This window comes from Triticum dicoccoides, chromosome 5B (genome assembly GCF_002162155.2).
Source record: "Triticum dicoccoides isolate Atlit2015 ecotype Zavitan chromosome 5B, WEW_v2.0, whole genome shotgun sequence".
NCBI classification, from domain to species: domain Eukaryota; kingdom Viridiplantae; phylum Streptophyta; class Magnoliopsida; order Poales; family Poaceae; genus Triticum; species Triticum dicoccoides.
The window spans coordinates 671,365,066-671,392,671 of NC_041389.1; the positions used below are offsets into that span (position 1 = coordinate 671,365,066).

At 47.3% G+C, this 27,606-nt stretch overlaps 4 protein-coding genes across 8 annotated transcripts; 1 reads left to right on the top strand and 3 right to left on the bottom strand.

The window, feature by feature from the left end:
- The first annotated feature begins 1,513 nt into the window (after nucleotides 1-1,513).
- LOC119312512 (NEDD8-activating enzyme E1 regulatory subunit AXR1-like) lies at nucleotides 1,514-10,801 on the top strand. 5 transcript variants are annotated; one of them, XM_037588252.1, is made up of 14 exons: nucleotides 1,519-1,674; nucleotides 2,443-2,615; nucleotides 2,715-2,878; nucleotides 4,213-4,323; nucleotides 4,483-4,562; nucleotides 4,664-4,814; nucleotides 4,906-4,999; nucleotides 8,366-8,454; nucleotides 8,917-9,021; nucleotides 9,136-9,222; nucleotides 9,323-9,408; nucleotides 9,967-10,050; nucleotides 10,141-10,336; nucleotides 10,430-10,801. In XM_037588252.1, exons 1-14 carry the CDS (start codon nucleotides 1,625-1,627, stop codon nucleotides 10,511-10,513), a joined length of 1,554 nt encoding a protein of 517 aa, XP_037444149.1. In that variant the 5' UTR covers nucleotides 1,519-1,624; the 3' UTR covers nucleotides 10,514-10,801. The 5 variants fall into 5 exon arrangements, with proteins under 5 accessions (XP_037444148.1, XP_037444146.1, XP_037444147.1 ...); XM_037588249.1 differs by having other exon boundaries at nucleotides 1,518-1,674; nucleotides 8,917-9,222; nucleotides 10,156-10,336; XM_037588250.1 differs by having other exon boundaries at nucleotides 1,518-1,674; nucleotides 8,917-9,222; nucleotides 10,180-10,336.
- A 4,368-nt stretch (nucleotides 10,802-15,169) lies between these two features.
- LOC119306596 (zinc finger protein ZAT5-like) lies at nucleotides 15,170-15,685 on the bottom strand. The gene has a single exon (XM_037582775.1). It carries the CDS (start codon nucleotides 15,683-15,685, stop codon nucleotides 15,170-15,172), a length of 516 nt encoding a protein of 171 aa, XP_037438672.1.
- A 7,617-nt stretch (nucleotides 15,686-23,302) lies between these two features.
- LOC119306597 (zinc finger protein ZAT12-like) lies at nucleotides 23,303-23,866 on the bottom strand. The gene has a single exon (XM_037582776.1). It carries the CDS (start codon nucleotides 23,807-23,809, stop codon nucleotides 23,303-23,305), a length of 507 nt encoding a protein of 168 aa, XP_037438673.1. The 5' UTR covers nucleotides 23,810-23,866.
- Nucleotides 23,867-25,803: 1,937 nt separating this feature from the next.
- LOC119310456 (zinc finger protein ZAT1-like) lies at nucleotides 25,804-26,313 on the bottom strand. Its single transcript, XM_037586201.1, has one exon. It carries the CDS (start codon nucleotides 26,311-26,313, stop codon nucleotides 25,804-25,806), a length of 510 nt encoding a protein of 169 aa, XP_037442098.1.
- Between the last annotated feature and the right edge of the window lie 1,293 nt (nucleotides 26,314-27,606).

Here is a 27,606-nt window from a genome sequence, read left to right on the forward strand (position 1 = left end):
GAGGGGAGGGAGAGGAGGTGAACGACACACCTCGGAGAAGAATGCCGAGCAGAGGGACAACCTCTGCCGGCTGTCAATCTACATGCTGAAGGACAGGAAGGGAAGATGATGATCGATCTCGCGAAGAAGGAGAAGGAAGAATGGAGAAAAGTGGAAGGAGAAACAGAAATGGAGTAGTCTCCATGCGAAGCAAAGTGATAGAAGAAGCAGTCCATGTGAAGCGACGAAAGTGGCATGGATTTCTTCCACGAGAGGCATGACCGTGCCTCTCAAAAAAGAAAAAAAACATATATTTTTTCGTTCCGCAAGAGGCATAGTCACGCCTCTCATAAAAGGAAATGAAAATGTGTTTTTATTTTTTCCCTTCCACGAGAGGCACGGTCGTGCCTCTCGAGAAAAAAACACGTTTTTTTTTCGTTCTGTGAGAGGCATGGTCGTGAATTTTTTCCTTGCACGAGAGGCATGGATTTACTTTTCGTGGAGGCGATCGTGCCTATTGTAAAAGGGAATAAAATGTGCTTTTTTCCGTACACGAGAGGCACATATTTACTACTCATGAAGGCACAAATGTGCTTCTGCGAGAGGCATGGTCGTGCCTTTCGAAAAAAAACATATTTTTTTCGTTCCGAGAGAGGTACGGATTTACTTCTCATGGAGGCATGAATTAGTTTTCACGAGAGGCATGATCGTGCCTCTTGAAAAGGATAAAAAACATGTTTTATATTTTTTTCCTTCTGTGAGAAGCATATGTGCTTCTCGTGGAGACTCGGATATACTTCTGCGAGAGGCACGGTCGTGACTCTCAGAAAGGAAAAAAACACATGCCTCTTTGAAAATGAGAAAAAATGCTTCCGATTTGTTTTTTTCATGAAAAAAAGTTTGTAAAAATCTATTAACATGAACGTAGATTTGAAGATCTCGACACGACGAATCCAGTTATGAAAACGGTTCAAGATTTGAACACACGATTTAAGAGATAAAACATTTGAAGAAACGAATCCATGAAAAAAAAAACTCTTAGGTTGCGACAAAGTAGGGCACATACAACGCATCACTTGTCACAATCTGATAAAGTGAGAGAGTGATCTTTGCAAGAAGTAATTTTTTTAGAGATGCAAGAAGTACTTCTTAATTAGTTTTTTTGAGATAAAATATTCTTTTTGTAGGGGTTGAGACAAAGTACTCCTTAATTAGTTTTTTTTGAGACAAAGTACTCCTTAATTAGTACTCCCTCTGTAAATTAATATAAGAGCGTTTAGATAACTAAAATAGTGATCTAAATGCTCTTATATTAGTTTACGGAGGGAGTAATTTCGTAACAATGACTAGTGATGTAAACTCGAATCGGGCCTTCCTGATATCCTTCTGGGCCAGGCCGACACAAGCCTAGTAGGCATGTCCTGGTACGTGGGCCGAGAGAATTGGAAATTGGGCCAGGATGGGCTCTGCGGAGAACTTCTAGCTGGCCCGACGCATTCGCCACAGTACGGAAAGCGAATAAATGCCCTGCCCCCCCTGGCTCCGCACTTCCACTTCCTCGCCGGTGAGGAGGCGGCGCGGCCCGGCGCGGCGGAGACCACCACACCCCACACGGGGAAGAGACTCCGCCTCCACCTCCGCAGCCATGGCCGCCGCCGCCGCCGAGCCCAAGACCAAGTACGATCGCCAGCTCAGGTAACGCGTCGGCGCCCTCCACTGCACCCCGCCCTCGGTTGCATCTCCGCGGCGTGACTGGTGGAATCACGCTCTCCTCTCGGGCCCGGTTTCGGTAGGGGCGGCGTGTGGTCTAGGGTTCTATGCTTCCGCTGTGATTCGGCCTGAACTGTCCGAGGGAAGCGGGTGCCCTGCTTCTAGATTCGAAGGCCTGTCGCGGGCCTTGCATTGCAGTCGGGGTGGCTGTTGTTGTTCGGGATTTTGGAATCCCTGTTTGGGTCCTGATTGGAGCCAGTGTTTGGTTTCTGGTTCAGACGACCCTACTTGTTATGTTTATGATGATGTTCAGAACTTCAGATGAATCGTGCTTACATGGGTCATGGGTGGTTCGAGTTCCTGTGCATATATGGTACAATAACATGTTGACTGTCCACATTTTTGTAGCTCTTTTAGTCTGCACAGAATTTTGAAATTGAGCTATTTGGAACCAGCAATTCAGCTTATCCAAACCTAATTATCCATGACATCAGGATAGCAACAACATTTACTGACACAAATCTTTGGTGCTCATCATTGCAAACCAAAACTATAATTCATGACAGTCTTTAGTTAATTAATTTAATATGACCCACATTCTATTGTATGGCCTTCTGCCCTTCACTTTTTCTCAATAATGTCTTACAATAGATGTTCATTATTATCTGCTTAAGTTTCTCCCTACAAAAGCTTATGATGAACGAACATGTACATATAATTAAAGCTACATGGTCTTGTAAATATGAAGTACAGGATATGGGGTGATCAAGGACAGGCTGCACTGGAGAAGGCTAGCATATGCTTGCTTAACTGTGGCCCTACCGGAACTGAGGCGCTGAAGAACCTTGTGCTTGGAGGAATAGGGAGTGTTACTGTTGTTGATGGCTCCAAAGTCGAACTGTCGGACCTGGGAAACAATTTTTTGTGTAATGTGAATATGCGATGCTGTTCCTTCCGTTCCTTCAATTCATTTCCGTAAAAGTGATGGAATTCATATTTATTGAGTGCTCTGTATTTCTGTTCAGTGGATGAAGGGTGCTTGGGTCATTCAAGAGCAAAATCTATCTGTTCTTTCCTACAAGAGCTCAATGATGCTGTGAAAGCCAAATATGTTGAGGAGTCTCCAGCGACAATGATAGATACAAATCCTTCCTTCTTTTCCCAGTTCACTGTTGTCATTGCTACACAGGTATGTGTTTTGATATACTCTTAACATAAGCTGCAAATGCAGTGATTCATTTGCTGATGCTCTCTGTGTAGAGTTTTAGCTGAATGAACACTTGCTTTTTTTAAGCCAAAAAATTGAAGTGATCAAAATCTTGGATTGTAGATTAGGCGGTTTGTAGGGTCAGGGTTATGCATTATATATATATAACTGAATAACCTATGTAGCTTATTTTCTATTACAAATAGTTGTACGCTGGGAAAGAAGTGAATACTTTTGTATATTTAATAGTAAAGCATTTTTAAGCTGGGAAATATATGGATCGTGGTGGGTGACTACCTGAAATGCCTATTTCATATTAGAGAATTTGATGATTTGAGCCTGTGACCACGGATATTAAGCAGTGTTTTCAACCTGCCATGTTAAAAGTTGCAACAAGTCTTTTGTTTTTTGAGGAAATAAATTAAAGTTAGATAAATATATTTATCCTCTCACATGTTTGGAAAGCAATACTACATTTGTTTGCAACTTGATTAAGAAAAAAAAGTTGGTCAAACAACCAAATATATATTTGGAAGCTGTTCAATCAAACAGGGTTACCATAATCTAGTGTCAGATAAGTGTCCTCTTAAGGTGAATTGGCATGACACTTTATCTAGTTATATGCAATATGTTACCATAATCCAGTGTCAGTCTGTCAGTAAGACTTAAAGTGACCGCTTAAGGCGAATTGGCACGACACTTTATCTACTTATGCAAATATGTGAGTAAACTTCTCATAACATAGTGGTCTCAAGAAAATTGTTACTAGTAAATCTCCCAACCCATATAGTTACTGGAATTTTCATTTGCGCCAAAATTTCATTGCACTATGCCCAATGCAAAATAAATAAATAAATCCAGGCTTCTGAGTTAGCATTAAATTAAATTTCTCTTAATGTTCCCTTAAGGATCTACTAACTGCTGTGTGCATAAGAAAATATATGATGTGGTCCACATACTTCATATTTGGCCGTGTTTGCAATTGATTATTTATTGAATAGACTGATGATTCAAATGTTTGGTATGTTGTTGTTAGCGGCAAACCTGTTTTCAGTTACTTCTCCCGTACTTTTGTGAATGTAAATGGAAGAAGAGTTTTCTAGTTTGCTGTTGAAGTCTTTTAGCCAATTTCTAGCAAAACATCTACTCCCTCCGTTCGGAATTACTTGTCACAAAAATGGATGTACCTACAACTAAAATACATCTAGATACATTCATTTCTTGGACGAGTAATTCCGAACGGAGGTAGTATATGCAGTGCTCCGCTGATCCGCTCTCAAACTAAGTTACTAATACCAAAGTTTTCACTACTGCAGCTTCCTGAGAGTTCTTTATTGAAATTAGATAGTATCTGCGGGAGCGCAAATATTGTTTTGGTTGCTGCGCGTTCATATGGTTTAACTGGCCTTGTCAGGGTCAGCATCAAGGTACTCACGCAGGACTACTTCATGCATGAGCCTTAGTTTGTATGACTTGTTAACAATGTTTGGTAGTTAATTATGCTCTGGGAGTCTAACCGTCTTGGGAGAGTCCTGGGCCAAATCATTTTGAGAAAGTTGACCTTTTTCCTTGCAATTTGTTATTAGGAGCACTGTGTTATAGAATCAAAACCAGACCACTTCTTGGATGATTTACGGTTGCACAATCCCTGGACTGAACTCAAGCAGTAAGAATGTATTCATATCTTGATTGTTCACAGAACAAGTTGCATGATAATTATTTCATTCTCAACGAAATATTTGTTGCCGACTTGCTATTGACTTTCAGATTTGCAAAGTCAATTGATATATGCGACAAGGATACCGTTGTGCACAAGCATACTCCATACATTGTTATCCTCGTGAGGCTTGCAGAAAAATGGGCAGATGCGCATGATGGGCAGTTACCTTCGACCAGGCAAGAGAAAAGGGAATTTAAGGTACATGTTTTTTGTTTTGTTTTGCTGGCCGAATAATTGAAAAAAAATTCTAGGAGTTTCTGATTGTTGACAAAGCTACTGTTTTTGGCAGGACCTAATTCGAGCCCATATGCTTAACGTAGATGAAGACAATTACAAAGAAGCAGTAGAATCTTCATACAAAGTCTCAGTAACTCCAGGAATCAGTGAGTTGATTTATATAATTGCTTTCGTGAATGTAACTTTAACATGATTCACAACTTACTTTTCGTAGTACTGTATGACAAAACTACTTGAATCACTGTGACGCTACCGAACTGTGGTCTACATATATAATTAGTGTGACCTATGTGCCCCCACAACCTGTTCATACTAAGCATTTACATAGTTTGCATTCGGATTCGTAATGGTTTAGGCCTCTTCCAGCCCGTCGGTTGTGTTAAAGTATACTTAAATCACCTACCGAATATTGTTGTGATTCGGTTAGCATCTCCTTTGGTCTCCAAGGCTTGTAACCCTATATAATGTTAACATATTGGCGCCCTAGGTGTGGCGTTTTGGCCGAAACACATCGTTTACTTGTTATCAATTTCCAAACCACGACCCTCCATTCGATCTCCACCACACCATCGCTATGTCCACCGCACCAGGGACCAGCCCTTCCCTCGCCACCCATACCCTCCCCGCCACGATCAACTCCACCATCCGCGCTCATCTCCGCCCCCATGCCCGCTTTTGCCTCACCGGCGGTGAACGTGGCTAGCGTTCGCACCCACGTGTCGGTCACCCTTGACCTCCACGCCTCCAACTTCTCAAAGTGGCGGATGCTGATCCGTATTCTCCTTGGCAAGTATGCCTCCTTCCCAACGTCAACACCACCATCGTCAACGCCGATCGCACCCTAGATTGGACTTGCGAGGACTACATCGTCGAGTCGTGGCTCTATGGCTCCATCTCCGATGAGATCCTCGACGTCATCATGGCGGAGGATGAGACGGCTCAAGATGCATGGGCGCTCATCACCAATCTCTTCCTCGACAACCAGATGACACGTGTCGTCTACCTCGAGGTGGAATTTTGCGGCGTTTTGCAAGGTGAGCTCTTTGTCACCGTGTACTGCCACCGCCTCAAGGCTCTCTCGGACGCCCTTAGCGATGCCGACACTCCCGTCTTGGATCAGACACTCGTCCTCAACTGTTTCCGCGGCCTCAACCCTTGCTTCTCCGACATCACAACCATCATCACCATGCAAAACCTGCTCCTGTCCTTCGCGCATACGCGCTCTCTCCTCACCTTGCGTGAGACCCAGCTCGCCAACTCCACGACGATGAGAAACCAAACCGCTCTCTACGGCGGCGCCCCCTCCCACGGCTCCGGCAACTCTAGCTACAACCGCTGTTCGGACCGCGGCTACGGGAACCAGAGTGACAACAACTACGATGGTGGTCACCATGGTGGCAACCGCAATGGCGGTGGTAACTGGTGCAAGAAGAACGCTGGCAGCAACCAGCTCCGGCAGAGGAAGTTCCAGAGGCAACTTGAACGGCGATGACGATGGCAACACCTACCATAGCGCTTCTCATACGGTCGGTCCGTGGGTGTGTTTCAACCCATACACGAGCCAGGACAAGCAACCTCAGGCGCCCCCGACGATGAGACCCAATAGCGGGTTGGTGCCGAAGGCTTGACCATGCAGAGGGATGAGCGAGATGAACTCCTAGGCACAGGGGGCATCGCCGAGGCCGTGGGCCAAGCAGGCCGGCCCTGCGGGTCGCATCGCTGGGGGCGCCTGAGGCTGCTAGGTCTGGCCCGTGTATGGGTTGAAACACACTCACCGAGCAACCGTAGGAGGAGCGCCATGGTAGGTGTTGCCGTCGTCGCCGCTGTTCCGGTTGCCGTCAGAACTTCCTCCGCCGGAGCTGCCGTCGGCGTTCTTCTTGCGTCAATTACTGCTGCCGTTGCGGTTGCCACCATGGTGACCACCGCCGTAGTTGTTGCCGCTCCGGTTCCCGTCGCCGCGGTCCAAGACACGGTTGTTGCTGGAGTTGCCGGAGCCGTAGGAGGGGGCGCTGCCGTAGAGAGTGGTTTGGTTTCCCACCGCCTTGCAGTTGGCGAGCTGGGTCTCACGCAGGGTGAGGAGGGAGCGCACATGCGCGAAGGACGAGAGTGGGTTTTGCATGGTGACGATGGTGGTGATGCCGGAGAAGCAAGGTTGAGGCCACGGGGACAGTTAAGGACGAGCGTTTGATCCAAGACGGGAGTGCGGACATCGCTGAGGGCGTCCGAGAGAGCCTTGAGGCGGTGGCAGTATGCGGTGACGGAGAGGTAACCTTGCACAAGCCCGCGAAATTCCCCTCGAGTGTCATCTGGTTGTCAAGGAAGAGGTTGGTGGTGAGCACCCATGCCTCTTGAACCGTCTGGTCCTCCGACATGATGATGTCGAGGATTTCATCGGAGATGGAGCTATAGAGCCATGACCGGATGATTTAGTCCTTGCGAGTCCAATTTAGGGTTTGGTCGCCCTCGGCGGTGGTGGTGTTGATGTGGGGAAGGAGGTCATACTTGCCGAGGAGAACACAGATCAACATCCGCCACTTTGAGAAGTTGGAGGTGTGGAGGTCGAGGGTGACATGCACATGGGTGCGGACGCTAGGTACGTTCGCCGCTGGTGAGCCAGAATTGGGCATGGGAGCAGAGATGAGTGCGCCGGTGGTGGAGTTGATCGTGGCGCGCAGTGGACATGCTGGCGGCGTGGTGGAGATCGAAGGGAGGATCGTGGTTTGGAAACTAATATCAAGTAGTTTAGGCCAAAACACCACACCTAGGGGTGCCATCGTGTTAACATTGTATAGGGTTACAAGCCTTCGAGACCAAGGGAGATCCTAACCGAATCACAACAATCTTCGGCAGGTGATAACATTCCTATACAAATCAACTATACAAAACTATACTTTAACGGCGTCACATAATTACTGAATCGTAACATGCAGTTGTTTGTGGATTTACCTAGTTATCTACTTCAGGCCTTGTTAAAGGAAAGCAGTGGGAGATGCGCCCACATCGGTTTCTTTTTAAGAATAAGAACTTATCTGCTTCAGGCTTTGTTCTAGATAGTGTGATTGCTTGGTATTAGTGATTTGAGATGGTTGATCAAAGGTAACCTGCTTTGTTACAGTGTATTTGAGTACTATCTGACTGTCCTGTAAAAATTAACAGTATGTCACCTGGTATTTTTTGTCATTTTGAACTGTATATGAATACCGACTCACTTGCTGTTCTCTATCCTGTCCGTACCAAGGCATGGGTGTCAACCGTATATGAACACCGACTCACTTGGCTGTTCTCTATCCTGTCAGTACCCACCTGATGGTAGCACGCTAGATGTCACTTAAATAATGTTAGTCACGTGCCATCTGAAACGATTTATTACATTAATTGTTGGAAAAAAATTGTCTTCACGATTTACTCTGAATAGTCTTATTTCCAGATGATGTGTGTTCTGTTATTTTTTTGATACAGGAAACACAGCTATGCAGAATTGAAAATTCTGACTCATGACCGTTTTCTGCTAGGTAATGAAATCCGTCAGATAATTGATGATAGCTCCTCTGAAGTCAATTTTTCTTCTTCAGATTTTTGGGTTTTAGTGTCTGCTTTGAAGGTATCTTCATTATGATTCGCAGCATAATAGATGTGATAGCCCATGCTACTTTAATATTCTGTTATATGAAATAGCAGCCGTTCTTGATACTCTTTGATGTTGTTGACACAAGTTCAGAGAGCTGTTTTTTTTGTGTGTGTGTGTGTGTGTGTGAAGTGTAAGCATCAGCTGAAGCAGATGACAGGTAGTTCATAACTTGTTTTTTATTGGGTAAAGCCAAGCTAAAGCCACGTATGAGTTGTGTTATACTGAGAGGACCCATTTAGTAGTGCAATAAGCCTATATGCGTGAAATGTGGGGAGCTGTTTAAAAAAATGAATGCGAAGTGATGAACTATTCACATACAACTGTTACCTGCTGAAGTGGCACAGGGTTTCCTTTGCCCATCTTTTGTGCAATCATTTGTCTTTCTTACCATGGTTTCCTTTTCTTAAGTTGCATTGCCTTCTTTCCATTTTACAGGAATTTATCACAAATGAGGGTAATGGTGAGCTACCTCTCGAGGGAACAATACCTGATATGACATCACTTACCGAGTCAGTTTCTTGCGACACTATCATCCCTCAGGTTCAAGTTTGTTGGCATGACTGTTTCTTCTATTGCATGAATTTTGTTAAGTATTTGCTTTCTGACCAAGCTAAGGCTGAATCTGATTGCCTTGCCATGGAGCATCGTGTGAAGAGTATTTTGAAGCGGATTGGTAGAGATCCTGAGTCTATTTCAAGGGCATATATCAAAACATTTTGCAAAAACACTAGAAAACTCAAAGTAAGATGCTTTTCTTCAGGGGCATATATATTTGTAACTTCTTTTTAGTGATTGCGTCAACTATATGTGCTCTCATTGTTGAGTGGTTTCTGTTCTCTAGGTCTGCAGATACCGCAGTATGGAGGAGGAGTTTAGCTCTCCAGTCCTATCTAAAGTTCAAAAGTACTTCGCCGACGAAGACAATTGGTCAGCATCTATTACTCTTATGTTTCGGCTTCATCTCTTCATATGTAATTAACACGGGAAATTATTATACGTGTTCCACATTCCATGCTATTAGCATTACTCCATATTCTGTAACATTGTTAGTTACTCCCTCTGCCCCATAGTGTAAGATGTTTTTTGACACTACACTAGAGTCAAAAAACGTCTTACATTATGGGACGGAGAGAGTTTCTTTTTGACAAATATGTCATTCTAGAACTAGCCAATTCATAATGCTGTAGAAATAGCATTTTTTCAAGGCAATAAAGCATTTTTTTGTGGAACTACTGTAACACGCGGCCCTTCTTGTGTTTATCTAGCGTAGCGGCATGAGTTTATTTCTTGTTAAAAGTAAATGTTCTTTCAGCAGACCATATTGCAAAATGCATTACAACTTCTGTGCACACATTGGTATATGCCTCATGATCAGCTTTGAATTGTGTGTGACTTTATGTTGGAGTTGTTAGCCTCTGGTTTATTTGCATTCCTTTTGTATTTTCTAGTTAGTTTCTCTAATAACAAACAATTTTATTGATGCAGCTACGCACTGAACTTCTATGTTCTGCTCCGCGCTGTTGACCGGCTTGCTGCCAGCTATAGCAGATTACCTGGAATATTCGACAGGTACATGAGAAAAATGCGCATTCATCGTATGGTCATAATTATGATATCATGCTTTTAATGTTGATCCTGTTTTTTGTAATACTGATAAAGCATTGGGTCCACTAGTGAGATTGTTGAGGATGTTCCTAGGCTGAAGGCGGCTGCTGTCTCGGTGCTGAGTGACATGGGTTTGAAGGGAGCATCCTTGTCTGAAGACCTGGTTGCTGAAGTGTGCCGTTTTGCGGGTGCAGAGATTCACCCCGTTGCTGCCTTTATTGGCGGAGTGGCCTCCCAGGAAGTAATCAAGGTGTGGTATCCTTTCTTCCCTGAAATTTATTGACCAGGAACATGTGGGTAGTATCTACCTTACTAACGTGTTGTATCCGCACCCCTTCTCCAGCTGGTGACCAAGCAGTTTGTGCCGCTGAATGGAACGTTCATGTTCAACGGAATCGACCTCAAATCCCAAGTCTTGGCCTTATAACATGGCTCGTTATCTTCTAGAGCATTTTGGAACGGTCATCCAATTGGTTGCATACTTGAGTAGAACTAGAAGACTCTGCGTCACGGCATCGGTGCAATGAGAACATTATGTCCATTTATTGGGATTTGGACTGTACTAAATTTTGCACTGAGGTTGTGTAATTCGCACAGCGGGTGGTTTATGTGCCGGTTGGGAATCAGCTCTCTACCGTTCGTACTTGTTTGCTTCTTGATGACGAATCTAGGCACATCTTTGTGCCCAGCGTACACTTGAAATAGTTTATGGAAATGGGCTGGTGTTTCGCTCTCGCAGCAGGGTCGCAATGCAGGGTCGGACAAGGAAACGGTCGTCCTATGTACGGACAAGCATGCAAAAGTGGCACCAGGAAGGGCAAAAAACATAAATTTGACCTCAGGACGAAACTATTTCACAAACTAAACTATGTTTGAAAGTATTTCACCCAGCTGACCTCTAATGTACAGCGCCCAACAGCAAAGCGTTACACTCTTATCGTGCAGCGCCTAACCCACAGGCGCCATACTGTGCAGCGCCTAGCTGTAAGGAGCTGCACTACACTGTGCATCGCCTAACTGTAAGGAGTTGCACAGTAGAGTGCAGCGCCTTACTGTTGGGAGCTGCACAAAAAGGTCAGCGATGTGAAATATTTTCAAAAATAGTTTAGTTTGTGAAATACTTTCACTTCGAGGTCAAATTTGTCCATTCTGCCACCAGAAAGCAAGCAAGCAAGATGCAGATTACAGTCTGCCTAGCTACCAGCGACCAACCATGCAACAGAAGCAGCACCAGGAAGCAATGGGCTACGTGCTGCTTCAGTTAATTGTGTAGTTACATTTGCATGCTTATTCAGTTGTTTGGTTACCTTTTCCTAGCATTCTGTCAGCACATGGATATGGACAGACAGTAAAGTGACGTAGTATTATGGTCGGTTCGGTTGACCGACCATACCGCGTAGTTTACCGACAAATAATAGTTGTATCACCCTATCGGTGGGAGCACAAAGTTCGCACCCTCTCAGTCAGTACAAATTACTAGTACTAAACTAATTAAGCGCACTTCCCCGCTAGTCTTGTTGGCTAAGAGAATTTTTGCTCGATGACCAATCTAAGTCATGTGGCCAGCAGACACCAAAAAAGAGTATATAATGGTTTCCTGACAGAACATGGGGCCGGCGGAAATTGCCGGGTGCGTCGGTCTGCACCTGCCGTTGTATGTCAGCATCTGGAACAGGGGCGCAATTTCTCGCAGGGGAGGGGACGACCATGAAGCGAGCGGTCTGCCCATTGGCGACCGAGCACTAGCTAGGAAGCAAGATGCAGTCACGCTGGGATTTTGTAGTGGACCCACATGCTGCATGTGCGCAAGCTAACAAAACCGATTACGTGCTGCTTTGGCTGCTTAATCACATTTTCATAGTGGATGAAATTGGTTAATCTCTACTACTAGTAGTACTCTCTCTGTAAAGAAATATAAAAGCGCTACCGCATCATCAAACTGCTGCCTCATCCCCGACACATCTACACATAGAGGTGAAATCACCGACGTCGCCGCACACTGATTACTGATACTGCTTAATTTTACGGTGTGATGAGTACGGAGTTTGCACACTCGCCCGGTAAAGATACTTGCCTGATCAATCCAAAGCTGTTAGACTTGGGTATGCATGCATGCATGGGTCAAGACTCCACGTCTTCGATCAGGTTGGATGCACGTACAGGTTCAGGAGTTGGACATGTCGACAGATAGATAATTAATTAATTAGCTTTTGCGCGGCCAAGGACAAGCATAACCGGTTGCGCACACTTGCCCATCATGCACGAAACTTGCCCGAACCTGCATGTCCAGCATATGTCTATCATATCAAGAACGAAGTAAGTACTCCCTCCGTTTCTAAATATAGTTCTTTAAAAAAAATTCAATATGAACTACATACGAAGTGAAATAGGTGAATCTCACTTTATAATTCATCTATAGACATCTGTGTCTAATCAACATTTTGAAATTTCTAAAGACTTATATATAGAAATAGAGAGAGTAGTACGCACCTTCTCACTGCACACTTTGAGACGTACACAAATCAGAAAACGCATGCTGTGGGTTCAAATACACTCTACTATCTAACGTGTTCTATTTTTCTTTTGCACAGATATATTAACAATTTAAGAAGCACAGAATCGCCACCCACACAAACAAATTACTAACATGCACACACATCTATGCTGACGTCATCCAGGGCCGGCCCTGAGGGGGGGCAGAGGGGGCGGCCGCCCCGGGCCCCCAAAATCGAGGGGCCCCCACCCAGGTCTGCAACCACTAGGCCTCTGTCAGGAAAAGAAATCAAACTGGGCTTTAGCCTTTCATGCAGACGCGCGAGCGCAGCAAGCAGCAGGCCGAACGCCCGATCCCACTTCCCTAACGATCGACGCAGCGAGCCTTGACCGAGTCCATCACGTGAAAAAAGGAGGAGCAATCGACGCAAGCCCTTCCTATTCAATCACGGCATCACACAGGCCGCGGACGCAGCTATTCGAGCCCTAGCCGCCGACGCCCGACGTTCGTACTGGTACTGCCGGTGACGCCGCCTCCCTCCTGAGTGTGCTGGTAATTTTCTTCCTAATTCGCCTCTGATTTCAGTTCCTAGAGCCCCCATCTGTAATTCTGTATAGGCAGTTAGGAACATAACTAATCTAGTCCGCCGCTGATTACAAATCCAGGGGCCCCCATGGGGTATATCATATTGTCGTTCATTGGATGCACATGCACAATCTGGTAGTTTGATGAACAACCTGTTCATACACGTCAAATTTTTGATTCAAGAAATTAGGAAGATATTTGATAATAAAGCAAGAGACATCTTAGTTGAGAAAAAGCCGATGAGAAAGGAACAATGGGATACCATTTAGATGAAGCAGGAAGACAATTTTTATATTCTCATTCATAGAAAATTAAGCAATAGAGAGCAACATGATTGGAAGTGGCTAGTTTATTCAAAAGACGTTGACAAAGTTTTTTTTTTTACTTCTGTTGTAAGATCTTCAAGTCTAGCACTAGTAGGAGTCGGTGTTCCTTAGCACATGATGGATTAGGACATTGGAGGCATATTAGTGAGAAGCTTAAAGAACATGAAAATAGTGCCGAACATATTAATAAATGAACACGTAGAATGAATTGAGGACGAGACTAAGGAAAGAGGAAACTATTGACAAGGAATTGCATCATCAAATAACAAAGGAGAAAGAACGTGTTAGAAAGTTTTGTTGAGAATAATAGCCATTGTAAAATATCTGTGTAAACTTAACTTGCATTGTGAGAAAACAGGGAGGTTAAATGGCTGGCTATATTATGCATCAAGAAAAAAATTATTGGATGAGATTAACATCAACCCCCTCATAAATGACTTTGCATCAAGCAATGTGAGAAGAATTTCTTTTAAGGTAATATGTATTTCATTTGCATTATTATAGACCCAAAGTGGTCGGACCCTTCCCTGGACCCTGCGCAAGCGGGAGCTACATGCACCAGGTTGCCCTTTTAATGATTTTGGATTCATTTAAGTGTTATGGGTAATATTTCATATATATGTATATTCATTGTTGTTATTATGATATCCATATTAAGGGCCCGGAGTTTTAATTTCGCCCCGGGCCCCCAAAATCTCAGGACCGGCCCTGACGTCATCTCGCATTCATGCATGAGCTTGCAACGTAGTGCCTCTTTTCCTTTTTCTTTTTTGCAAACATTCTTTGACGCAACTACCTCGCATGTGGGTCGAGCGTTGAGATCGAGAGTATTGAGGCGGCCGGGCTAGTTTTTTTAAATACTGTACAAACGCAAGCGCTCATATACACACGCTAGTTGCGCAGTCAGAGTAAGTTCGCAGGCACGACTATGTACGTATTCGAGGCGTAATTGAGCACGTAAGTACCTGCCGCTACAATCTCGTCGTTTACGTAGGCATAGGGGTGGAAATGGAGAGATCGAGCCCAACGTGCCACTTGCCAATCTAAAGGGAATCTGCAACTTGCCACAATATACCATTCGATCGTTCCTCAAAGAAGAAAAAAAACATTCGTCCCGTTTGAACAGGCCTTGCCTACTTGGCCAGCTGCATACGAAATAGACCGGCACTGGCCTGACAACGAGTGTATATGTACGTAGCACCAGGGCGTACACACCGACACGACACGACACGGCCGTACGTGTACGTAATCAGTCAATGCCGTGGGCAGTCCGCACGGCATGCTGGAAGCATATATTGATCAGATGTACGTGTTCGTGGCCATTGAATCGGAATTGCTAAATATCAGTCGCCTGAGACTTAAGTTTTTTTTCCTTGCATGTTATGTCATTTGACTTAAACTTGATTAAGTCTGAGTCTATGGAGACCTAGCCACACCCTGATTGAATTATTGCATTTGGAGGAGTGGGATGCACGGTCGAATGAGCAAAATAATTTTCTTCCGTGAACGATTCAGACCGAGCAAATTTCCCAATAACCGAAACTCTAATGAGCTATAGATGAATTCGTAATTACAAGATCAACCAATTAGTGAACCTATATACTGTGTCATATTTACATGCCCGTCCACACATTAGGAAACAAAGCGTGTCGTCCTTCTTTCCAGCTAAGCTAGCTGCCTAGACGAACAGCTCGAGCAAGACGGGTGGCTGGTCGGCGGCGGCCTGGTGGTGACCCGCCTCCTCTTGATCCGGCAGCAGCGCGGTCCACCGGTCGCCGGCGTCACTGAGTGCTGCTATCTCCTCGCGGTGCCGCCTCATGTGTCCCCCCAGTGCCTGGCCCATCTCGAACCCAAGTCCGCAGATGCGGCACTCGTGCCGCTGCTTTTTCCGCTCCTTGATGCCCTTGGCGACGCCGGCGCCGAGCTCCAGCCCGTGGCGGCCGCGGAGGTGGCTGGTCCGGTGCCCGCCCAGCGCCTGGAACGTAGGGAAGGCCCGGCCGCACGTCTTGCACACGAACTCCCCCTCTCCCGACGTCGCCACCACGGCGCCCCTCCTGCGCTTGGCCGGCGCACCGGCGCCCGAGTCCGTGCTCAGCGACGTCACGGCAGAAGACGTCGAGGAGTCTGTGCCAAGCGACAACGCCAGCGACACAGTTGGCTCCTCCCCTCTCGCGCGCTTCATCCCAGCTCCCATGGATTCGCTTTTCGATTTCCTGTCCTTGGTAGGCTTCCACAGCTTAGCTTGCTGTCGTGTGAGAGAACTAAGAAGCGAGAAGGAATGTTGATCGGCCGGGGCGGCGTGGTTATATATCGGCTGTGTACTACGCACGACGCGGTAGCTTGGTGGAGCTTAATTACGTTACGTGGGTGTCAAGTTGGTGTGAGGCTAGGAAACTAACCGCCATTTTGTTTGCTTCGACTGAAAAGCAACCGAGATTCAGCAATCTACTCCACCCTAAGTAAACTAGGGTCAAGTTCAATTTTTTTTAGTAAACTAGGGTCTTAGTATTGTGATGACACCGCCGGCGTAATTTACTTACCGAGTGCGCAGCTTGAGGTCCTATGTTAATAATAAGGGCATGTACAATGGTTCTATCTTAAGACTGCCACGTAGGATAATTGATGAGGTGGAAGAGAGAGAAATCATAAGAGAAAGCTCGTTTTCTCTTATTTAAGAGAAGACAAAGAGATGATATCTTAGCATAATTTGTCTTACCATGCTTTTAGAAATAGCTAGTTATTGAAGATGAGACTAAGAGATGACCCACTGTAGACATATTTTTTTTGTCATCTCTAAACTACATGCAAGACATAAGATAAAACTATCTTATCAATCATTGTACATGCCTTAAGTACTCCCTTCGTCTCAAATATAAGAACGTTTTTAACACTTATGGGACGGAGGGAGTAAACCAAATGCTGGATCACCCGTGCGCCCTCCCTAAAATAGTGCTTGTAATTACCTTGCCGCGTGAGCACATGGTTTGCATACTTGCCTGTAAAAATGCTCAGTATCTTCTAATCAGTCCAAAACTACTAGCTAGGTTCAGATATATGCATGCATGCATGGTGAAGACTTGGTCGTTGACCTGCAGATTCGATGCCCGTGGACCGGCTGCATATTGATGATTGGCTTCAGTTTGGACAGGCATAACCGTGTCAAGTGCGGAACCTGCACAAGGCATGGACGAAACTTGTCCGAACCAGCTGTCCACTATCCAAGAACTAACCAGGAGCAACGTCGATTGGGACATCAAGTAATTAAAGCCAGATTATATCCTCAAATCACCCTTACATATCATTTGCGGGAGTCCGAACACTTTTTGCCATCTAATTATATCCTCCAAGTGTCCAAAAACATGTTTGGACGTCCAAACTCTCACAAAGGAGGGGGGGAGGGGGATTTGGGAGTATCCAGACATCCGTCTAGCTAACCAAAAGCCACCACGTTGAACCATTCGCACCAAGCACACACCTGCCAAGCCGTGCCCAGCTGCTCGATTGCCTCGCGATTTGCGAAGTTGTGGAATCCCGCACGAGGGCATAGTAAGTTTAAAGTTTCGGTCGTTGAAACTTACAATTTTACATCTAAAATTTGCTTGTATTTATGCTCAACTAAATTTTGGCCGGTTCTAACCGGTCCCCTAAAGTTAGTGGAGTAAAACATAATTTTGCATAAATTCAACCTAGTTTCAACCAAAATTTGCATACATTTAAACATAAATTCAACATAGATAGTCTTGGCAACCGAACATTTAACATAAATTCAAACTTAAACTACACTAAACTTAAACGACACTAGACTACTACTCATCTTCATCGGCCATAGTGGAGGTCGAGCCCATCTTTCCCGAGAGGCCACAGTCGGCGAGACATGCGTCCGGGCTGGTGTCGTCGTCGTCGCAGTCGGGGAACATACTCCACCACTCCTCGACGTCGATATCCTCTTCTCCGCCCTCCTTGCCGGCCTCCTCGCCGCCTTGCACCACGTCGTCGGAGATGACGATGACCTCCCCGTCATTGTCGGTGAATATATCGCCCGCTCTGCCTCCATGAGCTCGGGGTTACTGGCGGCGGATATCCTCCATGTACGCCTCGTCGGCGGCCTCCGCCTCGAGGCACTTCCTCCCCTCTGGGTCCTCCCGAGCCATGGCTGCGCTCACCACACCCGGCTCCAGTGGGATGAGATGGACCGACGCCATCCTAAACAGGAAGTTCAGCTTCGCGGCAGAGCCATGGAACCAGACTTGACACCGGTCGTATTCCATCGCCGCGACCTCGGCCGTGTGGAATGATCCGGCCCACTTTCTCTAGTGGGTCTCCCGATCGGTGATATCCACCACCCATGTCCCCCACAACCGTTGCCGGACACAGAAGTATGTCCTCTATGGCAGCCGCGGCGAAGGAAGATCCAAGAAGTCGACGAACCAGGTGGGAGTGGGAGGATTGAGGATGTGCCCCTAGACGACAAACCACGGGCATGGCGGATCTGCTGCGGATCGGCGGCAAGGACCTTCGGCCACCGCGTCTAGCCATTGGGTGGAGAGGAGGCAGGGGGGAACGGCGGTGGGGGGAGGGGGGGAGGGAGGAAGTGGAGGGGAAGAGAGAGCGAGATTTTTTACTCGGTCGTCGAGCGGTGGAGTAAATATAGGGAGATTCGCAGCAGCCGAGTATAGAGGTATAACCGGGATTTTACTCCTCTAACTAGTTATTGGGGATTAATTAGAAATGCCCACGATGCACTATCAGGTTGGCTAGTCTTTGACACCTTTGTTGCCACACAAATCGTGCAACTCATTGCTATATTGGGAGGGCGAATTCATTACGGAATCAATAACATCCGAACGTGCCTTTTTTTGCGTTTTCGGGCCTACCACGCGAGGAGCAGTTCGTCAACTTTGCACGAATCTTGGCGTCTGATTGTTGCCACGTAGGACAGCCACCGCCGTTCGGGCTAACGGCCCCTTGCCATGAATGCCTCCCCACACCCCCTTGCGTCCACTTCATCGGGCAGTTGGCGTCCACTACGGCGAAACCACCGGAGCAGGCTCCCATTTCCCCTTCCCTCCCCCTCCTGCTCCCATTCACCTTCCCATTCATTCTTATCCGCCCGCTCTAGCGCTCTAATCCAACCACCCCTTCTATCCGTGTCTCTGGCGGCTCATCGACAAGGGGTTGGGAGTCGATGGATATCTCCTCCGTACGCCATTTTTGTTGGCTGGGGCTCGTGATTCTGCCACGAATTTTGTTCTCTTTTCATCCGGTGCGAAGATCTTCTGCCGGCCGGTCTTGTCGTCTGTGAGGCGCTGAAGGTTGCCGGGGGCTTGTCGCAAAGTCGCATAAACACGGGCATTGCTCGTCGGGAAAATCATCTCCATCAACTGTGGAAGCTTCTTCTACCCGTAGAGGTTAGTCGGTACCACCCCCAATTTGTCGTGCGCTTATGCTGAATCCCGTGCCGCGCAATTTTGATTGTCCCATGGGGTTTGTGTCGTGGCAGTTGCTGCTGGCTTGCGTGGTCTTTTGTGGGTGGTCGTTGATGGTAGAAATGCACCGTGGTTTACCTTATTTTATTGCGCGGGCATCTGCTAGTTGTAATATTCCTTTTCAGCAGTCGTTGTGATGTTAATTTGTTAAGTTATTTGGTTCAAATCGACGTTGTCACTGTTAGATCCAGTGTGGTATGGTTACATCCAGCGGGGTTGGTTGCTAGAGACCTGTTGGTTGATGTAGAGATTTAGGACTTTGTGGATTTGTTAGCAAACACAATGCCAATTTCGATACAACATTTTACTCAACTAACTGGATCTGTATGGCAATTTTAGTGCCGACCATATTGTTATGGATGGCAACCTTTTCATTGTCATCATCCGTTTGTAGCTCATCCCAAAGTATGATGCATGGATTTTCTGTACTTAGCTGATATCAACTTTCATTTTAGTACGCAATGACCACAAGTCTCGGTTGATGCATTTACTTGCTTTGATGTCAATTTTAATGTGCACTGTACAATTTTGGATGGCAACTCTTCATTGTCACACCAGATGAATTTTCTGTACTTAGCTGATATCCGTATGGCAACTTTCATTTTAGTACGCAATGAAAACGTTGATGCATTTACTTGCTTTTGGATGGCAATCTTAATGTGCACTGTGAAATTCTGGATGACAACTTTTCACTATCATACCAGATGAACACATTCCACACTTTGGTGTTGTATGAATTGTGTGCTTCATTGTCAGTTAGATGGCAACTTGTCATCTTGTTAATGCATTTACTTTATTTTTCTTGGATGGCAACTGTGGTGACATACACATTTATTTTCATTTTTACCCACAACTTTATTTATAAATGACATCTTTAACTTTTTCATATGACATGATGACTTTGTAACAAGTTACATTAAGATGGCAGTAAAATAGTATATTTTATTGACATTTATATGGCAACTTTAAATATCATACCAAGCAAAACTCACCCAAGTGATTTGAAGCACCAACTTATGGTGATAATCACTATGTCATGCTTTTAATGTTGATCCTGTTTTTATAATACTGATATAGCACTAGGTTCACTAGTGAGATTGTTGAGGATGTTCCTAGGCTGAAGGTAGCTGCTATCTCGGTGCTAAATGACATGGGTTTGAAGGGAGCATCCTTGTCTGAAGACCTGGTTACTCAAGTGTGCCATTTTGCGGGTGCAGAGATTCAACCTGCCGCTGCCTTTATTGGCGGAGTGGCCTCCCAGGAACTATTCAAGGTATGGTGTCCTTTCTTCACTGACATTTATCAACCGCGGGTATGTTGGTAGTATCTTGTGTGGGCGCACTTTATCTTACTGACGTGTTGTCCCCCCCTTCTTCAGATGGTGACCAAGCAGTTTGTGCCGCTGAATGGTACATTTGTATTCAACGGAATTGGCTTCAAATCTCAAGTTTTGGCCTTATAACATGGCTTCTCATCTTCTACGGCATTTTGGAATGGTCGTCATCCTATAGGTTATACTTGAGTAGAAATAGAAGGTACTTTGTCCATTTGCTGGGTTAAATTTCGTACTGCTTTATCTGGTTGTTGCGAATCATCTCTATGTGAATTTTTGAAGCCATTTCCCTTCTCTTTTGCTGGTATGAATACATCTACCGTTCCTACTTGTTGGTAGTGTAATGTGAATTGATGCCTATGTGAATGTAAATTTGTGACACACTAAGCCTTCACGGTGAAGCAAATCTTGCCTACATCTTTGTGCCCAACATATATACTTTAAAATAGTTTATCGTAAACGTGTATGAAATAGTTTGTCGTAAAGAAATCCTAAGGTTTTGAGGCCGAGTCTGTTGATGATGAAACTGGCTAGTGCGTCACACTCGCATTGTGATTGATGATGCATGTGCAACAGCGTCGCAATTTCTTGTTGGGCAAGGAAGCAGACCGCCTATCGACGACTAAAAGCAAGATGTGCCTACCGGCGACCAAGCATGCAGTGCAGAAGCAACGCAAAGCAATGGATTACGCACTGCTTCAGTCGTTTGGTTACGTCTGCTTATTCATTCAGTTTTTTTTTTTTTGAGAATTGCTTATTCATTCAGTTGTTTGGTTACTTTTTCATCGTGTAGTTGTTTACTTAGTACAGGTACTACTTGGGAAAAGGCATTTGTGTTGTGCTGAGCTCTGCTTTTCCATGAAAGGTAGAGCACGTAAGCACCGACGTCGCCTCGCATGCATCTAGATAGGACCAGAGAGCCGATGTATCTATTGGTTGGTATATGTGCTAGTTAGTCTCTGTCAGCACATGGGCAAACAGTGTTGCAACATGACAGTTAATTACGCCCACTGTTTTACCCGAGTCATGCATGTCTTCAGCAGTAACGTAACGCAGTACTCCGTTCCGTTCCAGAAACACAAGGACTGGTATTATGGATCGATTGCTCGATGGTGGCACCACCGTACCGCATAATTTGCCCACTGCATGCAGAGTTTGTGTCCTAGCACAAGGTTTGCACGCTTCTTAGTCAGTGCAAATTAAATTAAGCGCGCTTCTGTGTGAGTCTTGTTGGCTAAGAAAATCTTGCTTGATGACCAATCTAAGCACCTCGGAATCCAATCATGTGCTCAACAGACACTCGAAATAGTACTATAATGGTTTCGTGGGAAGAGCGGAAATTGCCTGGCGCGTCGCTCTCGAGCGCGAGGTGCTCTTTCTGCACCTGACGGTGCATGTCAGTATGTGCAGCAGCGTCGCAATTTCTTGCAGGGGACGACCATGAAGCGGTCCTGACCACCACCTATCGAAACCAAGGACCGGAAGCAGGACGCATGTTAGTCACCAAGCACTAGCTACCACGAAGCAAGATGCATTCGGTTTGGGATTTTGTAGTGGATCTACAGCATGTGCACAGGCTAACGTAATCCATTACGTGCTAGTCTAATCACTCGTTCTTCGTGGATGAACTTGTTTAATCAGTGGTATACTTGGGGAGAGAAGGCATGTGTAGGCGTAGCGAGGAGAGGTTCCATGGGAGGGAGAACGTATGCACCGACGTCGCCGCACACGGCGCACCGCACCGCCCTGACCAGAAGCGATGCATCGGTCGATGTACTTCTAGTCTAGACAGTCTCTGTCAGAAGATGGACAGTGAACGTACGGTGTTTTCTCATAGGCCAAGACACACGAATATGGCTTATCCAGCTATGTCCAGATGTTCTCGGAGCAATTGTCGGCATGGGATGTTATGGATTCATCGTCCATTGATCGATGATGGCACCGTACTCTGCCGCGTCATTTATCGGGTGCATGCATAGCTTGTAGTATACCAGTACTCCACCGTCTCTCCCAATAAACAATTATAGTACGTAGTTTTATTACCTTACCGTGTGACTACAAACTGTAATTTCACACTTACCAGGTAAAGATACTTGTCGTCTAATCGATCCAAAACTGTTAAACCTGGATATATATATGCATGGGTCAGGACTCTGCGTCTTTGACCAGGTTGGATGTATGCCCAGGACGTCGACATGTCGACATTAGCTTTTACGCGGCCAATGACAAGCTTAACCGCGTCAACTGTCCAGACTCAGGCATATAGTTTGGATAGAGACGTCCGTCATTCCTGTAATTATCGGATCACTCACAACGAAACTTGTCCGAACCTGTCTAGCATATATCTAGTTGTGCAAGCAGCTTACCTAGCAGTCATGCAGAGCACGACTACGTACGTACTCGAGGCATAAATTGAGCACGTACCGCTACGTTCTCATTGTGTATGTACAGTACTTCGTAGGAATGAAAAGGGAGGGATCGAGCACAATGTGCCACTTGCCAATCTCTTGAAGGGAATCTGCAACTTGCCATCTGTTGGTCAAATGCTTATCGTACCGTTTGAATGAATAGGCCGGCCACCTTAATTAGTGCTTGCCTAGTTGGCCAGCTGCACGCGTGCGAAACAGGCCGGCACTGACCTGACCACTACTCCAGTGTATGGGTACGTAGTCAGTCAATGCCGTGGCCGCTGCCGCTTCCGACGAGCTAAAACGGAACCACCCCGGCCGGCCGGGAAGTTTCATTCAATATAATCATTGCATTCGCAGGAGCCGGATGGTGGAATATACAAAATAATTTTCTTAGTTTCGAGTGAAACCAATGAATGAACGACGATCCAGACCGAGCAAAATTTCCAATGACCGAAACTCTAACAAGCTAGCTATAGCTATGAATTCGTAATACAAGATCGCCCAATGAACCTATATACGCCATATTTACATGTCCATTAATTCACGCATTAGGAAACGAAGCGTATCTCCTTCTTTCCAGCCTAGACGAACAGCTGGAGCAAGACGGGCGGCGGCTGGTCGGCGGCGGCATGGTGCCCCGCCACCTCCTGATCCGGCAGCAGTGCGACCCAGCGATCGTCGGCGCCGCGCGGCGCCATCTGCTCACGGTGCCGCCTCATGTGCCCTCCGAGCGCCTGTCCCACCTCGAAGCCGAGCCCGCAGATGTGGCACTCGTGTTGTTTCTCCTCGCGCTTTTTCCGTTCCTTGATGGCTCTGGCGACGCCGACGCCGAGCTCCAGCCCATGGAGGCCACGGAGGTGGCTGGTCCGGTGCCCGCCCAGCGCCTGGAACGTCGCGAAGGTGCGGCCGCACGTCTTGCACACGAACTCCCCCTCCCCCGACGTCGCCACCACGGCGCCCCTCCTGCGCTTGGCCGGCGCACCGGCGCCCGAGTCGGAGGACGTCCCGGCGGAAGGCGCCGAGTCCGTGCCCAGGGACAGCGCCAGCGACATGGTTGGTTTTGGTTCCTCCTCCCTCGCGCGCTTCATCCCAGCCTCAGTGGATTGGTTTGTGGATTTTGATCCCTCGATTTCCCGTCCTTCGTGGGCTTCCCCAGCTTAACTTGCTGTCGTGTGAGAGAAGAAGCGGGAAAGAATGTTGATCCGACGGGGCGGCGTGGTTATATATAGGTTTACGACGCGGTAGCGTGGGTGCCAAGTTGGTGGGGGTATGGCAGACAAACCGCCATTTTGTTTGCTTCCACTGAAAAGCAATTGTGATGACACCGCACGGCGTAGTTTACTTACCGAGTGCGCAGCTTTGGTCCTATCTTAAGTAAACCAAATGCTCGATCACCTGTGTGCCCCTAAAAACTAGTGCTAGTAATTACCTTGCCGCGTGAGTAATTACATGCATGATTTGGATGCTTGCCCGTGAAAATACTCAGTATCTTGCACGCATGGACGGTGAAGACTTGGTCGTTGACCTGCATGCCCAGGACATGGACGTGGACGTGGACGGGCTGCATGTATCTCGAGTTGACTGGCTTCAGTTTGAACAGGCATAACCGTGTCGACTGTCAAGACTCGCGAGGGACGTCGTTGCTGCATGCACTTTGTCTTTATCCAAACCTGCATAAGCCATGGACGAAGCTCGTCCGAACCAGCTGGCCAGTATCCAAGAACCAACTGGGAGCAACGTCGCTCAGGACATGAAGTAAGCCAGATTATAGCACATGTATATATACGGCTACCACACCGCCCATTGTCCTCTCTCTGGCCGGTATGAATACCTGTACCGTTCATACTTACTGGCAGTGGAAGTGAGTTGGTGCCTAACCGAAATATGCAAGTCTTGTTGGCTAAGAAAATCAGGGTTGATGAGCAATTAACCGAAGCACCTCACATTCGATGATGTGCCCCCGCACACCCTTAAAATAGTCGAGTCCGTCAATGCGACGGGAGGAAATTGCCTAGCACGTCGCTCTCGCAATGTGCAGTGCACCTGACGATATATGCATGTAGCATGTGCAACAGCGTCGCGGTTTCTTGCAGGGCAGCAGGGTACGTGGACTAGGTTGAGATTTTTGTAATGGGTCGGCATTGCACGCATGGGCACAAGCTAACAAAACCGACTACTGTGCTGCTTTGGTTCGATCACTTTAGTGGAGCGGTGTAAGTACTAATTTGTGTTTTTCCCTTTTCCAGAGAGCGAGAGCAAGTAAGCACCGACGTACGTGTGTGTTCTATGACAGTATTGGATGTTCCATTTCAGCTGTACCAATTTGATAAATATATTGTGATAAATGTATTTTGTATGGCAGTAACTTATCTGACTAATTCCAGATTATGTGTGTTCATAATGTGTGCTGCACATATAAGGTCAAATGGGGATCCAAATTAACATGGTCTGCTCGTATGGTTAATTTTTTTGTGATATGTGTAAGCCAATTTTGGTGGCCAAGTGCACCCCTGCTTGTTGTCAGACTTGTGGTATTGACATGTAATGAATTGGATGGAAAAGGAAAAGGCAAATTGGGATGCACAACTTGTGTGTAAGTTGCTGAACATGCATTATTTATGATTGAAATGGACCGGCACTGGCCTGATAACGAGTGTATATGTACGTAGTACAAGGGCGTACACACCAAGGCGACACGGCCGTACGTGTACGTAATCAGTCACTGCCATGGGCAGTACACACGGCATGCTGGAAGCATATATTGATAAAATGTACGTATTCGTGGAACCGCAATCTGATGGGTCCAAGGGGAGATTTCTGATCACAGCAAGAGAGATCCATTGAATCATTGCATTCGCATGAGTGGGACGCATGGTCGGACGAACAAAATAATTTTCTTCTATGCACGATTCAGACCGAGCAAAATTCCCAACAACCGAAACTCGAATGAGCTATATATGAATTCGTGATTACAAGATCAACCAATTAATGAACCTATACAGTATACACTATGTCATTACTAGTATTTACACGTCCGTCGACGCATTAGGAAACAGAAGCGTATCTTCTTTCAGCTAGTTGCCTAGGTGAACAGGTCGAGCAGGACGGGCGGCTGGTCGGCGGCGGCATGGTGCCCCGCCACCTCCTGACCCGGCAGCAGCGCGACCCAGCGATAGTCGGCGCCGTGCAGGGCCATCTGCTCACGGTGCCGCCTCATGTGCCCTCCCAGCGCCTGGCCCATCTCGAAGCCCAGCCCGCAGATGTGACACTGGTGTTGTTTCTCCTCGCGTTTTTTCCGTTCCTTGATGGCTCTGGTGACGCCGACGCCGAGCTCCAGCCCGTGGCGGCCGCGGAGGTGGCTGGTGCGGTGCCCGCCCAGCGCCTGGAACGTAGCGAAGGCCCGGCCGCGCGTCTTGCACACGAACTCCCCCTCCCCCGAGGTTACCACCACGGCGCCCCTCCTGCGCTTGGCCGGCGCACCGGCGCCCGAGTCGGAAGACGTCCCGGCGGAAGGCGCCGAGTCCGTGCTGAGGGACAGCGCCAGCGACACAGTTGCCTCCTCCTCCATCGTGTGCTTCATCCCGGCTCCCATGAATTCGCTTGTGGATTTTGATCCCTCGATTTCCTCCGGTCCTTCCACAGCTTAGTTTGTCTGTGGTCTGAGAGAACTAAGAAGCGAGAAGGAATGTTGATCGGCCGGTGCGGCGTAGTTATATATAGGTTTGCGACGAGGTGCCGTGGGTGCCAAGTTGGTGGGGTATGGCAAACAAACCGCCATTTTGTTAGCTTGGACTGAGGGTCTACTCCACCCTAAGTAAACCATTGTGATGACATCGCACGGCGTACGTAATTTACTTACCAAATGCTCGATCACCCGTGTGCCCCTAAAAACTAGTGCTTGTAATTGCCTTGCCGCGTGAGTGCTAGGTTCAGATATATGCATGCATGCATGGCGAAAACTTGGTTGTTGACCTACAGGTTCGTGCAATGTCGAGGACATGGACCGGCTGCATGTTTCTCAAGTTGTTTGGCTTCAGTTTGAACAAGAGTATCTACAACCGGACCTCTCAAACCCGCCTCATACGTTCGGGCGGGCCGCCAGGTCACTGTCCGGTCACGATTTTTTGATCCAGACAGACCCTTCAAACTGCCGGGCTGACCGGCCTCATATCCAGTCCAAATATGGGGCACCTGGGCACGCCGTGCACGCCCGCCACGTTGGCCCCGACCCACGCTGGCCCACCCGACCCCACATAAAATTTTCATCCGCTAGCCGGACCAAACCCTAGCCACTTCACTCCCCTCCCCTTCACTCCCCATGTGCCACCCAAACTCGTCTCCGACTCCTTCCGGTCATCTCCGACATAGCGGGCAGCGGATCCGAGTCCTTCACCTCTATATCCGTCAACCCCAAGCTCATCCCGCACGGCCCCAAGGAGGAGATGGCCGTCCGGCTTGCGCTCAGCCGCGCTCGAGAGGGGAGGCCTGCGGACGGCTGCGCTCGAACTCCATCCGTTGGGGATCCATTCCGTCCGCCCAAATGGGGCATGGATCCGGCGCAAGGCCGGCCGTAGCTGCCTCGCTGGAGGCCATGCGGTCCATGTGGCGTCCGAACACGCTGGCGGAGGCGCAACCCCTCCGGTAGCGCGCCGATATTGGGGACGCACCATCATCCCATGAGGCCATGGTACGGCGTGCACGCCATGCAAGGCACCGGGCGCGGGAGGCGCGACGGCAGCCCTCGCGACGGCGGACGTCGGTGAGATGGAGTCACATTCTTCGGCGCAACATATGGTGCATCAGTCCGGGCGCCGCAACCGCATCGTGGTGGTCGTCGGTGGCTCGTCCCCGGACGAATCCATCATCGATCTAACATCCACCGGCA

Bases quoted from the DNA above. Each gene is read 5' to 3' on its own strand.
- LOC119312512 (XM_037588249.1), top strand. From the start codon at position 1,625: ATGGCCGCCGCCGCCGCCGAGCCCAAGACCAAGTACGATCGCCAGCTC. The intron at 2,616-2,714 runs GTAATGTGAATA...ATTTCTGTTCAG, and splicing joins CCTGGGAAACAATTTTTTGT to TGGATGAAGGGTGCTTGGGT. The intron at 4,815-4,905 runs GTACATGTTTTT...TGTTTTTGGCAG, and splicing joins AAGAGAAAAGGGAATTTAAG to GACCTAATTCGAGCCCATAT.
- LOC119306596 (XM_037582775.1), bottom strand. From the start codon at position 15,685: ATGGGAGCTGGGATGAAGCGCGCGAGAGGGGAGGAGCCAACTGTGTCG.
- LOC119306597 (XM_037582776.1), bottom strand. From the start codon at position 23,809: ATGAAGCGCGCGAGGGAGGAGGAACCAAAACCAACCATGTCGCTGGCG.
- LOC119310456 (XM_037586201.1), bottom strand. From the start codon at position 26,313: ATGGGAGCCGGGATGAAGCACACGATGGAGGAGGAGGCAACTGTGTCG.